This window comes from Microcaecilia unicolor, chromosome 5 (assembly GCF_901765095.1).
Source record: "Microcaecilia unicolor chromosome 5, aMicUni1.1, whole genome shotgun sequence".
NCBI classification, from domain to species: domain Eukaryota; kingdom Metazoa; phylum Chordata; class Amphibia; order Gymnophiona; family Siphonopidae; genus Microcaecilia; species Microcaecilia unicolor.
In genome coordinates, this window is record NC_044035.1 from 39317315 (window position 1) to 39342498 (window position 25184).

At 43.2% G+C, this 25184-nt stretch overlaps 1 protein-coding gene across 2 annotated transcripts in view; it reads right to left on the reverse strand.

Moving 5' to 3' along the window:
- Positions 1 to 25184, reverse strand: part of PDCD11 (programmed cell death 11) — a 141416-nt gene that overhangs the window by 50979 nt on the left and 65253 nt on the right. For both annotated transcript variants that reach the window (XM_030202807.1, XM_030202806.1), the window contains exons 18-24: positions 20644 to 20799; positions 16128 to 16243; positions 12480 to 12994; positions 10687 to 10749; positions 5733 to 5838; positions 2364 to 2453; positions 327 to 429 (exon numbers count right to left, since the gene is read on the reverse strand). In XM_030202807.1, coding sequence (XP_030058667.1) covers positions 327 to 429; positions 2364 to 2453; positions 5733 to 5838; positions 10687 to 10749; positions 12480 to 12994; positions 16128 to 16243; positions 20644 to 20799 — 1149 coding nt within the window. The remainder of the gene's footprint in view (positions 1 to 326; positions 430 to 2363; positions 2454 to 5732; positions 5839 to 10686; positions 10750 to 12479; positions 12995 to 16127; positions 16244 to 20643; positions 20800 to 25184) is intronic.

The window sequence follows — 25184 nt, forward strand, 5'->3', positions numbered from 1 at the left end:
GCTGAAGAGCCATAGCCATTTCAGCCTTTCCTCATAGGGAAGTCGTCCCATCCCCTTTATCATTTTCATCACCCTTCTGTGTTTGTTGCACACTCCTTACACCCCCCCCCCCCCATAGTGGCTCAAAGTAGGAGCTTCCACTCCAACTCTTCTTCAGCTTCCCAAACATTACAGACAAAAGTAACTCCAAGTGTGACAGATATTTACAACTACATATCAAATAAAGAGTGAATACATTCTTGGGATTTTTAAAAAATAAAATCAGGCACAAATATGCACACATATATACATTGAAAAGGTAGGAGGAAAAAAAATCTTTCACATACCTGTAAGGGACAAGCACAAAAGTGTCTCAGAAGCATCCAGGCCAATTACAGTTGCAGACAAAGCCTGGCCAAGCTTGAAGTGTTTTTCTGGGTGCTTCAAGACCTGGTGGAAGTGGAACAGAAGCTTTATATAATTAAAGAGCCAAGAATATAACTCGACTTATTCCCATTTCTGATGGGATGAGCTTGTTTTAAGCTTCTGCAACACATCGCAGCCCCACACAGCTGGACTAGATAATTCTATTTGCAGAGACTCCAGTGCTGTGCAGTTTGCACCTTGTACAAATCAGACTATCACAAGCAACAGTGCAAGAGTTCAGATTTAAAACTAGAACCAGAAAGCTGCACTGAACTCCCCTGGCAGTTCAACCATCTTTGCTTTATCATTAACATTTTCCAGGGGAGCGCGGAAGCACAACACTACTTTTGGTAGCAAATAAAGTCAGGTCACCGGAGCTTAAGTTGGAGAATGGGGCAGCCAGGGATTTTGAAGGATCAAAGGGAGATCTGGGGATCCAGCCGCTGATAAGGTAACCCTGAAAATCACCTTCACATATATCCAGAAGGGAGAAATCAGGACAGTGGCTCTATGCAAGTTAATGCCTTTTTTCCTCTATCATTTTTGATGGGCCCTTACACTATTAATCTGGAATTTTATTTTTTTTTAATTCTCTGAAGCATATAATTGTAAATTCTTTAATACCAGCATGGGCCTCCCAAGGAGGACATATTGCAACTGGCTACTGAATAACGAGATGATACCATGCTCTAGGCTACTGGATTTCAACCCAGTCCTCAAGGACCAACTCGTCAGTTGGGTTTTTAGGATACCTGCAATGAATATGCATGCAACGGAGGAAGTGCATAATAATACATCTCATGCATATTCATTGTGGGTATCCTGAAAACCCAACTGACCAAGTGGTCCCTGAGGATTGGGCACAAAACTACGGCTCTACGAATCCCTGGCAGGGTATGCTCTAACAATAAATTACAGTCTTTTTAGATACCGACCAAGAGAGTATTCTAGGGAGGAACGGAAGAGGGGAGTTTTGTTTTCAGCGGAGCAAGCACACAGGCAGCATGGTGTGTGCTGGGCAAGAGCTACAGATCTAAGCTCTATCGATTTTGTAGTCTCTGTTCTTAACTGGAATAAATGCAGTTGGGAAGTAGGCTGAGACTTCCTGTTTTTCTCTTTTTTTGCTTTTTTTTTTTTTTTTAGTTATTTTATTTGCCAGAACAGAGAATCCGCATTTGGCCTACTGGAGATCGTGGGTGAGAGAGGACTTTTATGCAACATGGCCTTGTACCATGTGCTATCCAGAAACCTTAACTCATCTTTGGAAAGCTTAAACAAACAAAAAAAACAAAAACAGTACCATCCAGAAGTGCTGAGAAAGAAGCATGCCCTTCACACACACACGACCACGAACCTCATCTTCACAGAACTGGTACCAGGGATTGTTTCAGACAAGAAAGAGAACCCTAAGACCAGTGAACCCTATAATTCAATTTCAGTACCTCTGGGTAAGGACTTTACAAGTTTTAAGGGTTAACAACACTAAGTGAACACAGGATTCATCATACTGTAGGTAAGAATTAATCCAAACACTAGTATACTGCATCAAACTGTCATCGCTTGGACTATTTTGTTTCAGTAAACTGATGCTTTTTATTAGAACATCGATCACTGCGCAAGAATGATTCAAGGCCAGGATCCAAGTTCAAGAGCACAAGACAGAATCTCGCTTTCAATATAAATCTAGAATGCACCGGTTGTATCACTTCCCAGGAACTCTGTAGGAGGCATAACAGCAAGAGAGGGGAAGGGGCAACATGATGTTGAAAGGTTCTGTGTCCTTTGGCTAAAGGGCAGTACGCACAACCAACGCTCACATTTCATCCCATTTTGGAGATGCCCACCACATTGGTGGTTCTTCAGATCCCAGAAGGGATTTCCCTCACCGAACCCTTACCAAGCTCAATCAACCGGCTGCCTGTTCCCTGAAGATCTGACCACAATACCAGCTTACTTACCTTGGGGTTGAGGGAAAGCAGCAAATATTCAATTCTGCCTCGAACATCTGGAGAGACTTCTACCTCTAAACACTTCTTTATGCGGTTATACTGTAGACAGAAAAAAAAAAGGGACAAAACCAGAATTTCTAAAAAAAAAGTGAAAACCTTCAGAAGAGTACAATTAGTCTAGAACAGCAACAATGGAAGTGGTTGGTGGCACCTTATAGATTAACCAAGAAAGGGAGTGGGTGAGGTGCACTAGATAACGAGTATAATTTTTATAGCTAAACCAAGCAGAAGTGCAATGCAGCACCTGTGAGAGACATGCACGGACACCTACAACAAATAAATACTGATGTGTAAATGAGAGTATGCACTAGGAAGATGTACACACACAGCTTCAAAAACTCGCAGACTGTGGCTGGCTTCTAGACAGTCAACGCACAATGTCAGATATACTCAGTCTGCACCTTATAAACACAATCGAAGTCAAGGGGATGTGAAATAGAGATATGCAAAAGGATGGGGACAACAGGAAATCAGTGGGGATGGGGACCAGATTATTCCTATAATCCAACGGAATAGGTAGAATATATTATCAGACAAAAACGCACCTTCCTACCTTATGTACAACGTGTTTGAAAGCAACAATGGCGTCCCCTAGGTAAAAAAATAATAATGACAAAAAATGTGGAGAAAAAAAAAAAAAAAAGACATCAGATCTCACGGAAACACCTCTTTGTCAAAGGACAAGCCTTTTGTATAATGAGGGAACCATATCAGTCATGTGTCTTCAAAAAAAACTCCACGAAACAATTTTACCACTGGCTTAACCATGTACTCTACAAACACTTGTAAAGGAGACATAAATAACACACTTCCCAAAGCTTGGCAAGAGTACTTATCTTGGCTGAAGAATTGTCCAACTTTATATTATGAATCCAGCCTCGCGTATAATGTACTCCTCACTTCCATAAAGTCCCGACAGCTACAGTATAGCTGCTTCAGGAGAATATTTCCATAATTAAAGACAGTCCAAGCTCTTCACGTCTCGCCGTCTCCAATTCACTCTGGTTCAAAAATGGCGGTGTTTGTAGAGTACATGGTTAAGCCAGTGGTAAAATTGTTTTGTGGAGTTGTTTTTGAAGACACATGACTGATATGGTTCCCTCATTATACAAAAGGCTTGTCCTTTGACAAAGAGGTGTTTCCGTGGGATCTGATGTCTTTTTTTCTCCACATTTTTTGTCATTATTATTTTTTTACCTAGGGGACGCCATTGTTGCTTTCAAACACGTTGTACATAAGGTAGGAAGGTACGTTTTTGTCTGACCAGATTATTCCCCCATGCACACCTCTACTTGGAACTCCTGCCAACAGCACATCATCAGAATGTTCTTTTTCAGTTGCAAGATGAACAACTGAAGAACACAGAATAGAACTGAGCTCTGGCTTTGTAGATGGCTTATTATGTTTACATAATCTGAAATGATGGACTACGAGAACATTAAGGCCTTTGATATTTAAGACAAAAATATTAATAATATGGTTTTCTTGCATATTTAACAAAGTAATACCTATTGTTTTGTGTGAAATTTTAACAAGTTATAGAACACAGTTTATGTTATGTTTGAATTTACAAGGTCTTTTAAATGCTGGTTGAGTATGGGGACAGTTAAGAAAACTGCAGGGATGGTGAGGGGACCGTAGCAATAGACGGAAATATTTTTTCACTCAACAAATATGTCAGAGGATGTGGTAACAGCAGTTAGTGTATCTGGGTTTAAAAAAAAGGTTTGGACAAATTCATGAAGAAAAAGTCCGTAGTCTGCTATTGAGACAGATATGGGAAGCAACAGCTTGCCCTGGGATTTGTAGTATGGAGTGTTGCCACAGTTTGGGTTTCTACCAGGTACTTGTGACCTGGCTTGGCCACTGTTTGGAAAACAGGATAGTGGGCTAGATGGACCATTGGTCCGACCCAGTATGGCTACTCTTATGTTCTTATGGGGATGTGGACCAGATTATGTCCTCTACTGTGAAAACACCTACGCAGAAGACAGAGACAATACATGACCATGAATGCACTGGAAAAGTATACATGGTACATGCAGTGTACAGTTAATCAATATCACTGCTAAGCAATTCTCTTGGTATTTCTGTAGTAATAAATGTAAACAGTCACAAAAAAAGAGGGAAAACAGCATACAAAAGCAACCAAACAAACAAACAAACGCTGGGCCTTCAGGATTGAGAAAAATGTAGTCCTTTATTTATGATGAAGACCCGACACGGGCCGTGTTACGGTGTACAAACGCCTGCATCAGGGGTCAAGGGACTCTTATAGGTCAGCTAATTGATTAGTTGACAAGGATGTAGAATAAACAATCAGGATATATTTCCACGGAAAATAAAAAGTGACACAGAGATTTTTACTCTGCTTCCTGCCAGAGTAAAAATCTGTGTCACTTTTTATTTTCCGTGGAAATATATCCTGATTGTTTAGTCTACATCCTTGTCAACTAATCAATTAGCTGACCTATAAGAGTCCCTTGACCCCTGATGCAGGCGTTTGTACGCCGACACACGGCCCGTGTTGGGTCTTCATCATAAATAAAGGACTACATTTTTCTCGATCCTGAAGGCCCAGCGTTTGCTTTGTTTGTAATAAATGTAAAGTCAGGGATAATATAAAACACACAACAGCGTCTCCTTTTCCCTTATTCTTCCAGCTGAATTGGACTCAAGGTTGAGATTCTGTAACCAGGAGCCTTTATTCACAAGAACCCAAGGATTTTTCTCCTGTTTTAATAGATCTATTGTCACACTGCTCTTAGGTGCCCCTTTTACAAAGCCACGGTAGAGCTACTGCTGTTTTTTCGCGAACCAAATCAAGACTACTGCCGGGCTACTGCAGGAGCCCAGCAGTAGTTCCCGCCCTCAGCGAGCGCCATTTCCAGCAAACAAAAATATTAAAAAATTTTTGTAGCCTATGCGCTGCCTGGTTAGCGCGGGAGCTCTTACTGTCACTTAAATAGGTGGCGGTAAGGGCTGCCCCCAGAAATGGCCATGCGCAATCCCTGTGATTAGCGCAGGACCTTTCTTTTTTGGAGGGGCCAAAAACAATCTTTTACTCGCTGAGGTAAAGGGGGCCCTCAGTCTGGTTATTGCAGCCAGGGTCCTAAAGTCAGACGTCAAACACCAGGGTTCCTCCTTGAACTTTGTATAGTGGGTTGCCATTAATAACCTTGATTCCCGCCTGCCCTATGGGTTGTGAACACCACCTCCACAGCATCCCCAGGACATGGAAATCAAACTGGTAACATGTATCTCCAACAGTACCACTTGAGTCAAACTCACCGACTCCCAATTCTGTAAAGGTCTCACCTTAAAAACAAAACAGGTGACTTTCTGTCCTGCTTTGTAAGATTTAAGTCTTTCAGCAAGTTGCGTCCCTTGAGTCAGCGTTGTGCTACCGTCCCCCTCCAATTCACTGTTCGTTAAAGAGAAAGAAAAAAAAAAAAAACACTTCACCATTGCTTTGCCTGAATCAGGAGCCTCTTCCTCAGTTCTCCATGCCCACATCATCATTTCCATCTCCATTTCTGCAGGGCATGAATTTGTTAAAGTGCTCATTTTCAAAGCACATAGACTTACAAAGTTCCATAATAACATATGCAACTTTCTAAGTCTATGTGCTTTGAAAATGAGCTTCTAAACCTCCTAACCCTATCCAGAATCTCACCTGTCTCTTCTTCCACTTCTTACTAGATTCAGTAGTTCAGCTTTAACCAAAGCAGTTCTGTCTTCCATCAACAAATGGAGTTTAATGTTAATTGCTATTAGCAAGCGTGGTTAACACAAAGCCTGTGATTAACGTCCCTAATGTGATGTTAACTTTACATAAATAAAAAACACTTGGGTCAATATTCAGCATGTGGCAGTCAGCATTTTTTTCAAATGATGACCACTGTGGGCTAAACTGAGCATTCAGCCCTCTCCCAAACCCCCACCATGGCTACTGCTAGAGGTCACAGCCGCTGTTCTGAACCCAGAGCTGGTAATGGGAGGAGCACTCCAGCCTAACCTTCCCTAGACCACCAGAGCATTCTAAAGGTAGGCCCAGGGGAGGCTAAAGGTTGGAGGAGGGTCTTTGGGAGCAGGCTTACTGCGCTTAGTAGTAAGGTTCGGGGGGGGGGGGGGGGGAGGCTGTGGTAAATCTCCCCCCCCCCCTTCAATATTCAGGTCGCTACCCTGGACAGCAACTGAAAAAATGCAATAACTGTGATCAAAATTTTTAAATCAGGCAATTGATTGCAATTTAAATTTTTGTTTGAACAGCAGCTATATTAATCATATAAGCTTCCTTTCAGACTTTAAATCTTATTCCTAGTTCTTCCCAAACACTTATTTGTCCTGTCTGTTTTGATTAGATTATAAGCTCCATAGAGAAGTGGCCACCTCTTACATAGTGCTCAAAGATGTACATATATAAAAGTTTACTAATAGGTCAGCAGGTTTCCAAGTACACTTTTCTTTCATTTTGTTCCATTATTGCAGAAAAACATCTATTTTTTTGGTGCCGCCCATTTCCTGCCCAAAACACACCCACTTGAAATTTGGACGAATTGTGGAGCAAATGGTCTAAAATCGAGGTGTCAGAAGTCACAACTTGGACGTTTCTGCAATAAAAATGTCTTTGTCACCTTATGACTTTTTTTTGGACTTTTTTGTTTTGAAAATTACCCCCTTGTCTGTTATACGTCTATTCAAGTTTGTAGCTTTTTACCCAAGGAGTCAAGAATTCCGAACTCTTATTTCTCCTTTTGGAAACATTTAAAAACATTTCTGTTCAAAAAGTATTTAATCTTTTTTTTGGAAACAATTATTTTTGTGTAATCCGTTTTAAACTGTCTATGGGAATTAGCAGAATATAAATGACATATTCTGGGTGTTATGGTACCCGGCTTGGGTTGCCAACTGATGATGCCACTTCAGGCAAGCTCTTGCCACGAATCAGCTGCACATTGACACTTGAAAGCCCAAAGAGGCCACTTCAAAGGCTTGTTTCAGTGAGCCTTCTAGCTTCATATCCTGAAAATGCCCCCTTCCACTGGCAAGGAGGTCTTTTTAGTCACTGCCATAACCCTGGGGGTCCACCCTTGAAGCTGCAATTTCTCTTTCTCCTCTGGAACTAATGAGTAGAGGAGAGCCATGGCTCTTCCCACTCGCAGGACTGCATCCAGTGAGACCCATTCTGCTGTAATCAGGTCCTCAATGTCTGGATGCATCGGTAGGGCCTTAGAAGGACCTCTAAGCCTCCTCGTGATTGATGAAGATGGAACTCCTGATGCTGAAGCAGAGGACTCTTCAATGGAAAGCAACACCAGTGCCTTAGAAATAAAAGCATTGAGCTCCTCTTCATGAAACAACCTCAGTACATTTGGATCATTTCCCTCCTCAAGAGGGAGCTCTCCCTCCTCTAACGGCTCCTTCAATGATGGCTCCTCTGAATAGACAAGAGGCCATATCAGATAAGGAGGGAGAAGCAGTGAGCCTCATGTGTCCACTCTTGGAGGCCTAAACGAGATCTCTTAGGAGCTGGAGGGGCAGTGGGGTGAGAAACCGAAGCACCTTGCAGCAAACTCCGTCCCTGCTTTAGTAAATAAGCCTAGTGTAAGAGCAATATAAACTCTGGACAAAGGAGAAATTAGGTCTTACCTGCTAATTTGCTCTCTTTTAGTCCCTCCAGACCAGCAGATGGAGACCAAGAACAAATTAAGCTCGAAGTAAGTCTGTAAGTAGGCTCTGCAGTCCCCAGAAAGCATATGCCTAGCAAAGCAGATGACTCCAAATAACAGGAAGGAAACCCCACTCGCGCCAGTACTTCCCTCTCACCTTTGTCACCTTGATCCCTTGACCAAGGGTGTAAGCTGCTGCTGCCTAAAACTGGAACACACCAGCCTAGCCTTGACCACCTCCTAGAAGGCTGCTATGAGAACCAGAGTTATGAGAGAATTAGCAATTTAAGACATATCTCAAATTTTTACTACGAGTGCTGGAAAACCAGGCCCAAACAACCAGCCTCTTGCTGTCCGGACAAAGCAGACGTGGGACAAAGCGCATGGGAAAAGGCGCAGGTTCCTGCTGAGAAAGTCTGCCTGGACACAGTCCACACCTGCCACATGAACTACGGCGAGATTTGCCAGATGATCCTCCACTCAGGACAGGAGAGCCGCTTCTTTGGCCACAGACTACTTCTTTGTGCCCCCTGATGATTCACGTAGGCGACTGCTGTGGAGATGATGCTGGAACAAAAGACATGCCAATCTTATCACTCTCAGCTCCAACGCACTGATCAACCAAGTCGCCTCTTGGACTGTCCACCTGCCTTGAGCCACGCAGCCCAAGCAATGGGCTCTCCAGCCGGAGAAACTGGCATCAGTTGTCATCACAACCCAAGAAGGGGAGTCTAGATTCATGCCCCCTGGGAGGGAGCCTGGTCTCCAAGGGCTGTGACTGTGGAGACCACTGGAAAAGGAAGGCAAACTGCAAGGTTCTCAATTGCACCCTAGCCCACTGCACCACCTCCAATGAGGAAGCCATGGAACTGAGCACCTGCAAGTACTCCTTGGCCTGCAGCTTCCTTGAGCACAGTGGTACCAAAGCCGCAGATTCCTGCCGAATCTACACCCTGGTGCTGAAAAATCAAGAAGAACTCGAGCTGCTGCTAGGACATCTCTCCCCAAGCTCTAGGCAAACCCCCAAGCAATTCCACTAAGCCACACAGAAAAATACTGCCAGTGAGACCAATCGCTGGAGCAGTGACAGGCAGCATGAGGGAAGGGAAGGGAAAACAAAACACTACAGAGAGTCTTCCCCCCCCCCCCCCCCCGGCAAGAAAAACATGACTAAGGCAGACCCCACATGCACTCCAAACTGCCGGTCTGCCACCAGACAGAACCAAACAGCCAAGGCTCACTAAATCAGAGTACTCCAAACAGGTCCTGGGAGAGGGACCTGGCCACCCAGGTTTAATACCCCTGGAGCGAAAGAGACCCCCCCCACAGGCCTAAATCCCAACTCAGCAGCCAGAAGCAATTTTTTTTTTGAGTGAGTCTTTTCTCTATTCACCTGCCCGCTTAGTTATACCACGACCAGCCCCAAGGGAACTAACCTAACCCCCCTACCCCATCAGGGCCCACAACTAACAGAATTGCACAAGCTTACCACTGCTACCATCTGCTGAGAATGAGAATAGACTGGCTTTCTGGGGACTGCACAGCCCATTTATAGGCTTACTAGAAGCTCAGTTTGTTCTCAGTCTCTATCTGCTGGTACAAGTGCATAATCCCATCTGTGCAGGTCTAGAGGGATGCTATGGAAACAAAGATCCCGATGTAGCTGAATGCTCTGTCGGGCCCCAAGGCTGTAAAATGGCAGCTGTGCTCTGCACATGATCAGAGGCTGCTCCTCACTGCCAGTCGAACTCAATGAAATGGTGCCCGGTCCCATGCTCTCCTGCATCAAACTGTGTACTGGCTCTGGAAGACAGCCCGAAGACCCCGGTATATTTGGATGCTGCACCAAATCTAAAAATGTGGACCATTTCCTCTGGTTCTCACGGGATTCCCGGCTTGCATGCACTGCAAAACCGCGATGCCAGCCACTGGGTTCCACAGTGGTAACACTGTTAACTGCGGCTGCGGAAGTCGCCATTCACCCCAACTGTCACAGCAGTTGAATCAGGATCTCTCCCCTGCACAAAGCAGAACTTGCAGCCCTCCAAGCGGTTCTGAATTAAACTTTAGTCAGAATGACCACTGCCCGCCAAGCTCACAATCTCCACAAGTCTTCTCACAGATGAGAAAGGCTCAGGATTAATACTCTGTCCCATACTCTCTAGCAAACCCCTTTCCTTCTTTTTTTAATTTTTTTTTTTAAGGTTGTTGTGCTAGAAAAGGACAGCTGAACAAGAAACAGGGGAAGAGGTGAAGAGAGGGAAGAAATACAGTCACGAGGCACCAGAGATGGCAGTCTGAAGACCTCCAGATATGATCTGCATACACAAGCCACCTGCAAAGCTCCACTGGGGATCAGTTGACCAAGTGGGCTGGAGACCAGTAGCAAATCACTCAGAAGTAGAGGCTGAAAAGTGTGTCCATCCACCTGCTGGAGACAGAAAATATGAAGGAGCTGGACTTGATGCCAATAGAGACATGTCTCACCTCAGTTTTCAGTTATCTCCTCCTGCCGGTTGATGGACACAACTATCCCACAGGTTCTGAAATAGTGGGAAGCTACATAATGGAAAAACATTTTATAAACAAGGTCTTGATACCTGGATCGTATGCTTAGTTCTGGGACAGTCTGAATAAATCCTGGATGTGTAATCGGCAAAAACCTGTGGGAAAAAAAGTAAAGAAATTTCAGTTCATTCTTTAAGCGTCATGTCTGTGTCATGGTTTTGTTTACTATTTTAAATTCTTCTCCACAAGTTTCAGTGAATGCATTTCAAGACTTAATTAGTATTTTTTTGTTTTTGGACTTTTTATTTTATCACCAGCTTCCTTCCTCTAGCCTCCAACTGTATCTGACAATCTTTTCATCCCCAATATACTGAGCTTTAGAATTCTGTGTTGAGCAGACATCCAAACCTCACTTTCTTAATCTGGAAACCAAGTGGTTGGATACAGATGTTAACAAAACAGGGGAAAGAACTGTGGCAGACCTGTTGATAAAGACCAAGAACTTGACATGCCTTGGCCAATGTGACTCAGGTATCGCTTGCAGGAAAGAGGTAAACGAATCTTGACTCTAAGCTCAAGAGTTCCTCATTAAATAAAAATTTGCCATTAATTCACCACGTCAAATGCTGATGAAAAAGCCAATGACACTATAGATCTTTTCTCCTGATCTAGATAATAGCATAACTCATTCATTAGTCTTACAGAACCAAAAATCTGATTGGTTCAGGTGGAAAAGATCAGTTTTCTATTCAGTCCCCTGGTAGTGAAGCTACTGTTCCCGATTAATTTTTTATGGCAATAATTAATGTAAGAGGATCTAAATGAGGTGTTTTACAGACTGGCCTCACTAAGGCCTTCTTTTGAGGCAAAAATATAGGAGAGCAAGGCATTAACGATCACCCTCAGAGTCTGATGAAATCCATTGCCAGCACTCTACACCAACTATGCTAAAGGACTAGCTTTATTTGGGCAGAGGATTTTGGATTAAGCTCAAACCTTTTCCAACTGTAGCGGAGTTACATTCAGGTACAGTAGGTATTTTCTTGACCCTAGAAAGCTTATTAATCTAAGTTTGTACTTCAAGCAACAGAGGATTAAATGGACTTGCCAATGATCACAAGGAGCTACACTGAGATTTGAACTAGGCTTCTCTGGTTCTCAACCTGCTGCTCTTCCAAATTTAAACGACTTTAAAAAATCCATTTCACTGTCAGTCAAATCATATAGACTGGATACTGGCAGCTGATGTTGACCATCAAATCTCATTGTGGAAACTAACAGGTGATTTAACAGCCCCAACCAAACTCTGCTCACCTAAAACCTCAAGAGCCTCTTACTTAGCCAAAACTCCTCTATGATAATCAGTCTTAGATCAAAACAAACTCTGAATCTCTGTACAGTATGATGCTTACAGGGTTAAGAGAGCTTGGGATGCCTCTAATTCTCTAAATACCTGACATATTGCTCTAGAGCAGTTAGTATCCTGGGAAAGTTTTGCTGTAATATCAGATTCTTTGGTTTCCATAACTTTCTCTCTTACATGAAGCAACCTATATTTTGTCTGCAGATTTCCTGAAGGTTTTTTTTTAACATAAAATTATATTCCAATTAATTCTGTATAATGTTGCTGTTGCAAATATTTTTGGTGGATTGTGAGGCGCTCCATATTCAAAAGATTTGTGTATGGGGGGAAGGAGCTGGAGGAATGGAGAGCGCCATATCGAGTACAATCTGGCTCAAATTTTGCATACAAGTTATTACAAACACACAGTTATCCAAGGCAATCTGAAATGCATAGTCACTGGAAAACTTAACCTGGTCATATACTTTTAAAATATGGGGCTCTACGAATATTCTACAAAAACGTCATGGAGGCTCAGCATACCTATGTGTCTTCACATCTCGACCCCCGATGACTCTAGCCGTCACCTCCTGCTTCACTCTCAGTTTGGATGTTGGGAAAGAGCCTATGGGAACATCCTCCAGAATCTCAGATGCATGAATGAAAGCTATTATTTTGTCCTTAATGGAGACTATGACAGTAGTAGGCTTCACGGACTTTATGGTTCCAGTGACAATGTCTCCGATGCAGAGGGAGTGTTTAACAGTAGGAAAGGTCCTTTCTCCACTTTCAGATTTCTTACGCTCTCTTTCGTTGTTCCTGGGTTTCCCTGGTCCTTGTACACCCAGGAGGAGGCCGTACTGATCCACATTCGACGTCTTTAATGTTACAGAAAGCATCTGTCTGACACGCAGCTTCTCCGATGCAAATCGGAAAGTGTCGTTCAAATGAGAAGCCACCGGAATGGCGGTCAACTGACCTGTGCCCACCAATGAGACAACAGCAACCTCCTCTGCCACATGCTGCACAACAGCCTGATAAGTGGAGTTCAAATCTAACTGTAAGACGTGAAAAAAAAAAAAAAACGAGTTAAAAAAAAGATTAGACAAATGTGTAGAAAACAGTTCTATCAAAGCCTATTTAACATAGCAGTCAAAGATTTTGTTACACTGATCCACTGTGATAGCTGGAAACTGAGAAGATAACGCATCAGATGAAGAATTCCATACATGCCCCGTCTCCTAAGCAATACTCTAAGAATCTGTGACTTGTCATTGTTGCAGAGAGGGTCCGAATTAGATGTGCTTTTGGTCTAACCCATTGCAACAGCACAATTTGTACTTGGAGATCCTTAAATGACCACCGCATGGTCATACCTGGTCCTCGCTCAGCTCAACTGGAGTCTACTAAGCTCCTTCACTATGGAACTCTGCCGTTTACAATTCATAGTGAACTGTCCCTGCCAAATTTTAAACCGGAACTGAAGACATGGCTATTTCAGCAAGTATTTGGTTCTTAAATTACATGGTTCAGGGGACACATCCCACTTTTACAAGCAGCTTATTTTAGTTGCTCTTGTGAGCTACTTCATGTTTGAATGAATCCTGTCCTTGCCTATCATGATGCTGTAGTTCTATTCTTTAGGTGTTCAATTTTTTTGTAAACCGCTTTGAACTGCGTGTCAGAAAAGACGGTATACCAAGTCGCTAATAAAGATAAGAATAGCGATAACACACAGGAAGGTGACTGAATTAAGAAAAGGTAAATGAATGGATGGCAATCAGGGCAGAAGTCTCAACGACGGCAAGGTTGAAACTTGTGTCAAAGTATCCATCCTTTTATAAGTACAACTATAATATTGTCCAAATGACATTAATTTCAGTCACCTGAATCTGAAACCATTAACTCCTCTATTTACACACTTGCGGAATACGCACACTGTAGAGCAATATGGCAAAACAGGAGGGTACACGTTACAGGTATTAAATAGATTGTGAGACAGGACCTAATGTGGATAGATAAATAAATCCACATAAGTCCAAAAAGCAGAATATACATCACTTAAAATAACACGGCCAGATGTGGCCACGTTTCACCATCTAAACGGATGAGTCAGGGGCTACAGTGTTTGATAAGCTATATAAAAGAACAAAATAATAAATAAGAATTTAAATAAAAGACCATACAAACAAATCAATATTGTTATAAAATAAAACAGCATAACTGTTAGTAAAACACAAACAAGCAAGCTCATATTAACATTGGAATTTTAAAAATAAGGCAGATTTTTCTACTTGAGGTCATTTACTTAAGAAACTCAAAAAATTGAATCCAGATACATTCTTAAATGCAGTGCAAATAAAGAAAAATTACTAAAACATTTTCTGCTTTTAAGAATGTATCTGGGCAGGGGCTATGGCAACGCCATAACATGTTGCTTTGGATACATTTCTTTATTTCCATTAACTTTTTATTAAGCTTTTTAAAACAACACATTGCACAGGATTGATATCAAAACAACTTATTAAAATGGATAACCTGAGACACCAATGCTTCCTAATATCAACCCCCCCCCCCTACAACAAAGAAACTTTACCCCGAAACCCAGAACCACCCACCCACTCACCCACCCTCACTTCCCAACTTGTGAACAACTAATGCCCCTTACTCATGAGAGAATGACATTATACCAAGATAAACAATGACATAATGTATTGAATAACGTTGAATAAAGTTACTGAAGCTTACAAATACTCAAACTCCCCCACTCACCCAGAGGGGCTCAGAACAAGAACAGATCCAAAAGTCACTGTCGCTATAGCCAGGTCCAGTATTTAGCCTATTTTGCCTCCATCCCTTGCACTCCACCCTTGCATTGTGCCATTAACTTTTTTAACAAGTAATACTTACTCATTCCACTGCAAACGCTGTGGAAAAAACAGCTCTCTAGCCCCACTCTCAACCCCCTCCCCCATTAATACCACCTGGCTGAGTAATTCACCAAATTCCAACGAAATTATTCAAAGCAAATCAGACCTGTTGAGTGAATATGCTTAATAAGTGGACACACATACATATATGTAAAAAGAGAAAAAGAGAGCGCATGCAAAGCCAGCTCACACATAGCTCTTATCTTACTCTGACTTTTTTCACAGGTATAGCCTGTGTGGCAAGCTATACCGGGAGACTAAACTAAAATTTGCAGATGGGCCTGTCTGGCAGACTGAAATTATTGTAATACCAAACTACTACCAGAAATGCAGGCACTCACGTAGCCAGGTCTGTCTGCCAAGTGACACAGGGGACCTAGAAGGCCAGATGTTTGGGCAACATGCTTTATAGTTAAACATAGCAAGGGAAGAGGTACTGGGTGTAAACTGGTAGACAAGCCTAAAACATTGACTAAGATGGGGGTGCACACAAAAGAAAATGAACAAAAGTGGTTCTGGATAAAGCATACATATATGTGGTCCTTTTAGAAGGGCTACTCGCATTCGAGACACGTATAAACCAGCACTTAAACATTTATCTTGCATAAATGTCTAAATTCTCATTTTACATAGCTGGGATATGTATGTCTCAAACCAAGAGTGTGCAAATGGCAAGGGAGGTGTGATTTGGGTGTGTTTTGGGCAGGGCAGGACAAGAGCACGGCAATTTCCCCATTTCAGAAGAGGACTAAACGACTATGTCCTAACAGATAAAGCTCAGGATTTGCACCTGCTACCAAGCACGTTTAGGATTTGGCAAACTGCTCTTATAAAGCAGCACTCCACTGGCAGGATTATGGAGGTTGTCCTCTTAATCCCCCCCCCCTTCCCAAGCCAAACTGGCAAGGGATACTGGTCTCTGCGACAGCACTGGGAAAATACACATTTATATTTCTAAAATAGCAGAGAGAAATACGTGCAGGCTGGCTCATACCATTTATGTTGCTATTCTACAACATAAATGCGTACAGCTATCACAAACATAATTATCTACCAATTTTCAACCTGTGGAAATTTGCCCACACGAAGCATAGACATTTGTTTTTCCTGTATTTTAGAACAGCCTCTACATCAGCGAATTCTGTTCTAAAATACTAGTGAAACTCGAGACGTCCTGACCTGGACTCCTCAATTCTGACTTTCACATTCTGTCTAAAATGGGGCTAATAATGTATCTCCAACTCATAAAACCCAATTATACCGTTGCATTTTTCCTCTTGAGAATCTCATCTCGCATGGAGACATGGACTTCGGCTTTGAGGGCATCAATATGGAGAACCACTGCTGTTACACTCTGTCCAGGGACAACCTTTTTACCTGCCAAACATGCAAGAGTCATCTTTGAATCTCAACATTTGCAGTTCACTACATCATACAGTCAAGCCAAGAGAAATTTGCTATTCTTAAAAACAGACAAACACTGGAACCTAATGCTAAATAGAACTAGAGTAAGTGGAGGAAAAACAAAATGCAGTCCTAACCAGAAATGGTGACTAGTAAAGTACAAACACTGCTGAGCCAAAACCTCACACGCTTCAGGCATCTGTGATTTCTGAACCTGTTCATGTTTCCAAAATATTTTCCTGTAACTGTCTCATTTCCTTACTCATGCAAACTTCTGCATCTAGCAGGTTTGTGATATGTATGGAATGGGGCTCCAGGCTCTCAGCCCTCTTCCGAGGCTTCCCTAGTGAAGGCCAATGCTGCTTCTTTATCAATCCCTAAATGTGTTTTTAAACAAATGCTTCAGTAATTTCCTGTGTTCTCAGGAGATTTGCCTTATGAGAAGGCTACAGAAATGATTCCTGTTCTTCTCTGGCCCTCCAGTGCTGGAGACAATAATGTAAGGGTAAGGGTAATGGTGACCTGATATACCGCCTCTCTGCAGTACAAAGAGGTTTACAATTATTATATGCAGGTACTTTTTCTAGTGGGCTCAGGATCTAAGTACTGTACCTGGGGCAATGGAGGGTTAAAGTGACTTGTCCAGAGGCAAGGAGCTGCAGAAGAAATCAAACCCAGTTCTCCAGGTTCTCAACCCACTAACCACTAGGCTAGTCCTCCAGACCTGTTTGGCGCAATAGTAGTATTACAGGTCCAAAACAGAGACTTTAATTATGCTGCTGTATGATAAAAATGTTGCAAAATGTCTTCCTTTGTACAAAGGCATGTTAGGAGGTGCAGATTCACAATGAACCCCCTTGTTTTGTTATTCAATTACTTTTAAGATAAGAGAAAAAGTGTTTTTATTTAAAGATAGTAGTGCAAGCAAGCACAATTATTTTGTTTTCAGTTCCAAATCAAAATCATGCTAATCCCCACTTTCTATTTTGACTTGTGTTTATTTCTGAGAAGAGGTTAGTGTTTTATTTTTGAAAGCTCATGACCTCCATCTTTGTTGTTGTTACATTTGTACCCCGCGCTTTCCCACTCATGGCAGGCTCAAGGGCTACAATACTGAGAGACTTTCAGAAACAGCTGTAAGTGTAGCACTGATACATGAAAAACAGGGATTACAAGAAAACTGAATCAACCATGACTCTGGGGAAGAAAGATGTTCAAAAACAAGTCATAAAAAAAGAGTACACACATTTCCCCCTCAAAAGTTGAAAAACGCAAAGCAAAAAATAAATGCAGCCTTATAATAAGACCAAAAGGAGCTGCAACGGGGCCAAGAAGCAAGCTGATATATTGAGGAATCTACCTAATGCTGTGCTTGAAGTAATGGAATTCTGGGTTCTTAAAGCTAGGCTTCACTAATACAGTATAGGAAGCATCTGGCAAAAGGGGCAGGAACCTGTCTAACCCACACTCTGGGCATTAAGGACAATTATTGTTACACGCAGAATGTGATTTCTGGGTTCTAACAACAAAAAGAATGGGAGGAGTGACCTAGTGATTAGAACAATGGTTTTCAAAGGAAACAAGGGTTCAAATTCCGCTTCCTCTAGTAACATTCCTTGTGGACCTGGGAAAGTCACTTTATCTTCCATTGTCTCAGATACCTGCTAAGATTTTAAGCTCTTTTGTAAACGGTCCTTGAGCTAAAATTGAAGAGTCTAGAAATTCAAATGTAATCTGTTTTTCACACATATGCACACACTGCACAGTTCTCCCTGGACAGAGTATCTTGCAGCCACACAAATGAATTGACTCTCCTGTGACGTCACTGACCCGGACCCATACCAAAGCATTAATCTTAAAAGCTATCACCGCGTGCAGATTCCCACTCTATGCCATCAGGCAAGAACCGCCCCTTTTCAGTTTATTTTTTTCCACGCTGACGGTCAGACCCGCTGACTCAATACTCTCCGGTGCAGTTTTTCTCGTGATTATAATATATCTTTTTGTTTTGTTCTTTAATTTTTGTTTTCTTCTCCACAATTTCACTCCTTCGTTAAGGAATTCAATTTGGCAGTTTTCTCTTCCCTGTCGTGTCGGCAAAGAAACAGGGCTTCAAACGCTGCAAAGACTGTAATAATAAAATGTCTAACTTAGATCCTCACGATCAGTGTTCACTGTCTGGGGAAAGCACATTTTTTTTGTTACATTTGTACCCCGCGCTTTCCCACTCATGGCAGGCTCAATGCGGCTTACATATTGTATACAGGTACTTATTTGTACCTGGGGCAATGGAGGGTTAAGTGACTTGCCCAGAGTCACAAGGAGCTGCCTGTGCCTGAAGTGGGAATCGAACTCAGTTCCTCAGTTCCCCAAGACCAAAGTCCACCACTCTAACCACTAGGCCACTCCTCCACTTTAGATTCCAACTGTGACAAGTGTGCTAGCATGCTCCCTCAAAACACAAAAATTAGAGATCCTAAAATGAGAGCCGTCGTCGAGGAGATACCTCATCAGACATCCTCTAAACAGCTTGGTAAGAAAGCTACAAGCAAAAGAAAACACTCTGACGAACCTCTGCCTGGTAAAAGTTCGGAGGGTGCAGTTTCTATCGTGAATCAGCAGCCTGTTCAACACCTGTTGATTTCTCCTCAGTCTCTGCCACCACAACTTACGACTTCTGTTGTCGGTGCTGAGACTCAGATTCAGGACACGCCCCCTATATCTCCTCCATCGGGGCTGACAAAATCTCCTGCTAAACGAGCTAAAATGCTCACTGATCTTCAGCACGGCACCAAATCTTCGCACTCTCATCGGCCCCGATCTGACTCTTCACTGCCTCATCATCACACAGCTCACTCTCGTCAGCACCATCATTCTCTGCACCAGATGATCTTGCAGACACACAATCCCTCCCAACCCCCCTTTAAGTTGCCACTAGCTATTATATCAAACTGAAAAGGGGCGGTTCTTGCCTGATGGTATATAGTCCTGCTTATAATCGAACGAGAAAAACGCCCAAGTTCCGACCTAAATCGGGAGATGGACGTTTATCTCACAAAAACGAATAACGCGGTATAATTGACAGCCGACCTTGGACGTTTTCAACTGCACTCCATTGCGGAAGCGTACAAAGTTGACGGGGGCGTGTCGGAGGCGTGGTGAAGGCGGGACTGGGGCATGGTTATCACCCGATCAGAGATGGGCGCCTTTCGCCGATAATGGAAAAAAAGTATGCGTTTGTAGCTAGAATTTAGGGCACTTTTCCTGGACCCTGTTTTTTCACAAATAAGGTCCCAAAAAGTGCCCTAAATGACTAGATTACCCCCAGAGGGATTCGGGAATGACCTCCCCTGACTCCCCCAGTGGTCACTAACCCCCTCCCACCACAAAAAAATGATGTTTCACAACTTTTTATTATCACCATCAAATGTCATACCCACCTCCCTGGCAGCAGTATGCAGGTCCCTGGAGCAGTTGTTAGGGGGTGCAGTGGACTTCAGGCAGGTGGACCCAGGCCCATCCCCCCCCCACCTGTTACAATTGTGCTGCTTAATGCTTAGTCGTCCAACCCCCCCAAACCCACTGTACCCACACATAGGTGCCCCCCTTCACCCCTTAGGGCTATAGTAATGGTGTAGACTTGTGGGCAGTGGGTTTTGAGGGGGATTTGGGGAGGCTCAACACACAAGGGAAGGGTGCTATGCACCTGGGAGCTCTTTTACCTTTTTTTTGTTTTTGTAAAAGTGCCCCCTAGGGTGGCCGGTTGGTGTCCTGGCATGTGAGGGGGACCAGTGCACTATGAATCCTGGCCCCTCCCACGAACAAATGCCTTGGATTTATTCGTTTTTGAGCTGGGCGCTTTCCTTTTCCATTATCGCTGAAAAACAAAAACGCCCAGCTCACAAATTGTCGAATAAAACATGGACGTCTATTTTTTGCGAAAATACGGTTCGGTCCGCCCCTTCACGGACCCGTTCTCGGAGATAAACGCCCATGGAGATAGACGTTTTCATTCGATTTTGCCCCTCAGTGTGGACTACAGCAGGAATCTGCACGCGCGCATATCGTGATAGCTTTTTAAGCTTAATGCTTTGGTATTGGTCCAGGTCAGTGACGTCACGGGAGAGTCACTTCATTTGTGTGGCTACAAGATCATCTGTCCAAGGAGAACTACCGTTACAGGTAGGCAACCTTTATTTTTCAATAACATTAGTTTTTTCTTTGCCTACTCTTTTTAAACCACTGTTCCTGATTTAATAAAGAAAATTGGACACATGTAAAACTGTTATGCTAAGACCAAAAAAAAAGATAAAAGTGTTTTCTTTTTAAATGAGATAATGAGAAATAGAGACAACCCAAAAAAAAAAACTAACCTGCAAGGTGGTACTGGCTGGCAGTGACTGACACTCCTTCGGTGACTTGCATGCCACTAAAGCAGACTGACCCCTCATCTTTCACTTCCTGTACTGTCAGCTTTAGCTTCTGTCCAATCAGCAGCCTGGAGAGGTTTAGGCTAACCTCCGAGTCATCTGGCCATGAGAAAGGGAGCAACATGGGAAGAAACAAGATGAGGTGATTGAAATTTTGTCACAAACTCCATTCCACAAGTTGATCTTCAGAATTTTTGTATAAACTCTTGCAGTAGCCCAAAATCCCCCTCTTCCCCCCCTTAAAACAAGACAATCACTTTAACAGCTCTTTTAAGAAGCTGGATGTGCTAAATGCTACTTGTTAAATCTCTCCGATCAAACCATAAGAGAGCAAAATGCTTTTGTGTGCAGAGTATAATAGAGCAGTGTGGTTGTTTTGGCATTCCACCCGGATAGGCAGAAATAAATAGCCAAACAAGTTGTAGGTGATAAATATTTCCTAAGAATAAATCTTCACAGAGGGTGAAGGACAACAAACATAAAACTAGGAAAAACCCACACTTATAGCATAAACTCAAAGACAGTGTAAAGTGCTCAGGTGTCTCAGAGCTAAACATCCTAACCCAGAGCATCCAGCTCCTACCATAGGGCTACAGGCAGCATATAATCATAGGTAACCCCACAGCACTATATATGTGGAGAAAAAAAGAAGAAGCTTAAAACGCTGGAAAAGTAGGGAAGGGATCCGGCCAACTAAACACACAAAATCTCCAGAGGTTGAATGTAGTACAATTTATTGAAAGGTCAGATACAGTGGACTCAACTCGGACCGTGTTTCGGTAACAGGGGTGCCTACCTCAGGAGTCAAAAGTATCTACAACACATACATTAATTCAAAAACTCTGTAAGATAAAATATTATATAATAAAACTTGTTATATAGATATCATATAAATATATCAATACACATTTTACAAAAACATATATATTTAAATTTTTAATAAGAAAAACTAAGCTGAAAAAGGGTTAAAAAAAAGAACTGGGAGGGAGGTAAAAGAGAAACCCAAACAAATGTGTACATTTGAAAAGTATTAGTTTCTTAATCTCTAAAGAAAGACTGACCAAACGGATAAAGTAAAAGATAAACCAACCCAGAGAGAAGGAAAGTTTCCACAAAATTTTATGAGACAAACCTGTTAGAAAAGTATATGAACACACATCATCATAAGACAGGTCAATCCAAAACCAGATGGAGAGATAGAAAGTCACATAATAGAGTTCAAAATGGCCGCCGTGTAGGTCGGACGCATTTTTAGAGCTCCTGCAGATTTTCCTTTTTTGCGGGTTTATCCTAGCAAACTTATACAGAGATGCCGAAGAGGAGAGGGAAGGCAGCTGCCGTGGCCCACCAGCGCCCGATAACCCCTACCCGAAGCGGCCCACTTGATGTTTTTTTGCAGCGCGCTCAACAAGACGCAAGTACGCCGGTAAGCAGCTCGCTGGGATCATCCGCCGGTGGTGAAGGTGTGCGGGAATCCCTTGAGCTTGAAATATCTTTGAGCCCCGACGCTCGAACACCTCCTCCCCCTCCAACACAACGCGGGTTTGCTCTTCCACAAGCGGCGTCGGTGAATCCTAACCCGGAAAGGGAAATGGACGAAGGTAGACCGAGGGCAAGAGAAAAACATGAAGGAGAGAGGACCGTGCTGACTGGGATACCAACGGAGGGAGAAATTAACCCCAATTGGGCTGGACGTTCCCTGCAACAGGAGGTAGGAAGCTTTTCAATTGCTCGATTTCAGTATAAACCTCCCGAAGTTACACTTGACTGTTTATGGAATTTGATAGCAGACCTCGGCAAAGCTCTGCTTCCATAGATACATAAACTTAAACAAGATGTCGAAAATGTTGAGGATAAAGTTAAATGCTTAAACACACAGGTGGAAAAACAAGCCAAGGAAATACAGCAGATACAAGAGACTCAAAACGTAATGTTGAAGGATTTAATTAGTTTGTTTTTTTTTTAAATTTCCATGAAGTCTTTATTGATTATTAGTACATAAAATCTGAAACATATTACAACATGAGTATAATATTACATGTCACTTGTGCAGAACATAGGTCTCCAGAAGCATAGCACATAAGTAATACAAAGAGTAGTAAGAGTCTCATGCTATACCAAAAGAAAACTTTTAACTGTGGTAAAATACCTAGAAAATTATTCAGAATAACCATTTCAGAACTTCAACTTTTTAAATAAATTTTTTTTTTTTTTTAATGAAATCCCACTTCCGTATCACTCTTGTCACTCAGAACCCCAACCCACCCCACCCCTCCCTCCCCCCTCCCCCCCTTCGGGCACCACCGTAACATAGGTCATCAGACAAATTATACATGAAGGAGAAAGGGATCCCAGGTCAAGTGCCATCTACCCATTTGATTGTGCCGTTCCGCTAGGAGTCTCTCCATCTCGCAGATGTGCCTCAATTTTTGAATCCACCTATTAATCGGTGGAGCTATGGGCTGCTTCCAATGAGCAGCAATTGTAACTCTCGCTGCACTTATGGCCTGTCTCAAGAAAGTTTGCTGGGTACGGGAGAGACCTACAGCTAGGGCAGAAAATAGGAAAAGAGTCGGGCTCCAAGGTATTAGGCTCCCCGTCCACCTCTGCAACCTGCTACGAACCGCTCTCCAGTAGGCCTTAACCTTCCTGCATGTCCACCAAATGTGTCCCGCTGTGCCCCGCACCCCACATCCCCTCCAGCACAGCCCCGTCAATGTGGGATAAATACGCTGAAGACGTTCGGGTGTCAGGTACCAACGGTACAATACCTTTACCGCATTCTCCTTAAAGGGCACATGAGACGACACCCCCATCACAGCCCGCTCCAATTTTTCCCACCCTGCCTCCTCCAACTCCATGCCCAGTTCCCTCTGCCAACTCTTCCTGTGAAGTATATATGTCGGGGATTGCCTATTTATAATGTGGTAGAGGCGCGATACCAACCCACTTGTCTTAGGTGGGCCTTCACAGATGGTTTCTAGTGCTATTTGTTCCCTGGCCACTACCTCCCGAACTGCCCTTGTCTTAAGAAAAGAGGCTAATTGAAGATAGGCATATTGATCTGACCCCACTATCGGGAACTTCTCAAGGGCCTCAGTGTACGACAGTAAATGCTCCCCATCAAACAGTTGACCCCATGTTCGTAAGCCTCCAGTGTACCATCTTGTGAACACTCCTTTTATCATTCCGGGGTAAAACAATGGGTTGTGAGCTATGGGAGACAGACGAGATAATGTAGTACGTCGATGGGGAAACAGACTGTCCCAATTTAAGAGAGTGACATATATAGAAGGACAAAGTCCTGCCTCCAAAGATCTATGCGAGCCAGGGATCCACATAAGGGCCTCCAGCGGCCTCTCACCCAGGGTGTATTGTTCAAGCTGCACCCATTGCCGATCCGGATAGTCCTGAAACCATTCCACTGCCGCGCGTGCTTGAACCGCTCTATAGTACCAAGCCAGGTTAGGTAATCCCAACCCTCCTCTCGTTCTATCCTGGTATAGGACCGAGCGTGCCAGACGCGGTCGTTTTCCCACCCAAATAAAACGCATGATACGGTCCTGTAATGATGATAAGAATTTACGGGGCATTTTGATTGGGAGAGCCTGAAAGAGGTAGAGCAGGCGCGGCAGAACATTCATCTTTACTGCCGCTATTCGGCCGAACCAGGAAAGATCAAGATCACCCCATTTTCCCAAATCCTCGATGAGCGCCCCTGCCAAGCCCCTATAATTAATTGAGAAAAGATTTGAGAGGTCTGCCGACAAGTTTACTCCCAGGTAGCGAAGACTCCCACTGGTCCACCTAAAGGCATAGGAGGACCCCAGCGTTCCCACGAGCTCCTCTGGAAGGGTCACGTTCAGAACTTCAGATTTGGACATGTTGACTTTAAATCCCGACACATTAGAGTATTCCTCTATCTCTTTCAAAAGCCCAGGGAAGGTGGTCAAGGGATTAGTGACAAACAATAATACATCATCCGCAAAAAGGGATAGTTTATGATTTCTCCCACCAATAGAAAGTCCTGAGATACCTGGATTGGTTCTAAGCCTGGTTGCAAAGGGCTCCATAACCATGGCAAAGAGCAGGGGGGACAAGGGGCAGCCCTGTCTAGTGCCCCTGTGTAAAGGGATCATTGCTGAGTTACCCCCATTTACTCGAACACAGGCTTTAGGAGAGCTGTAGAACGCCTGGATCCACCCACTAAACTGCGGTCCTATCCCAAAGGCCTCCATCACTTTATACATAAAAGGCCAGTGAACCCTGTCGAAGGCCTTTTCAGCGTCCAGACTAAGGAGACAGAGAGGCCTCTTCATTTTTTTGGCCAAATATATTAAATCGACCACTCGCCTGGTATTGTCTGTTGCTTTTCTATATGGAACAAAACCCACTTGGTCAGGGTGGATAACAGCTGGGAGCAACGGTGCCAGACGGTTGGCCAGAACTTTAGCTAAGATTTTAACATCGGCGTTCAAGACAGA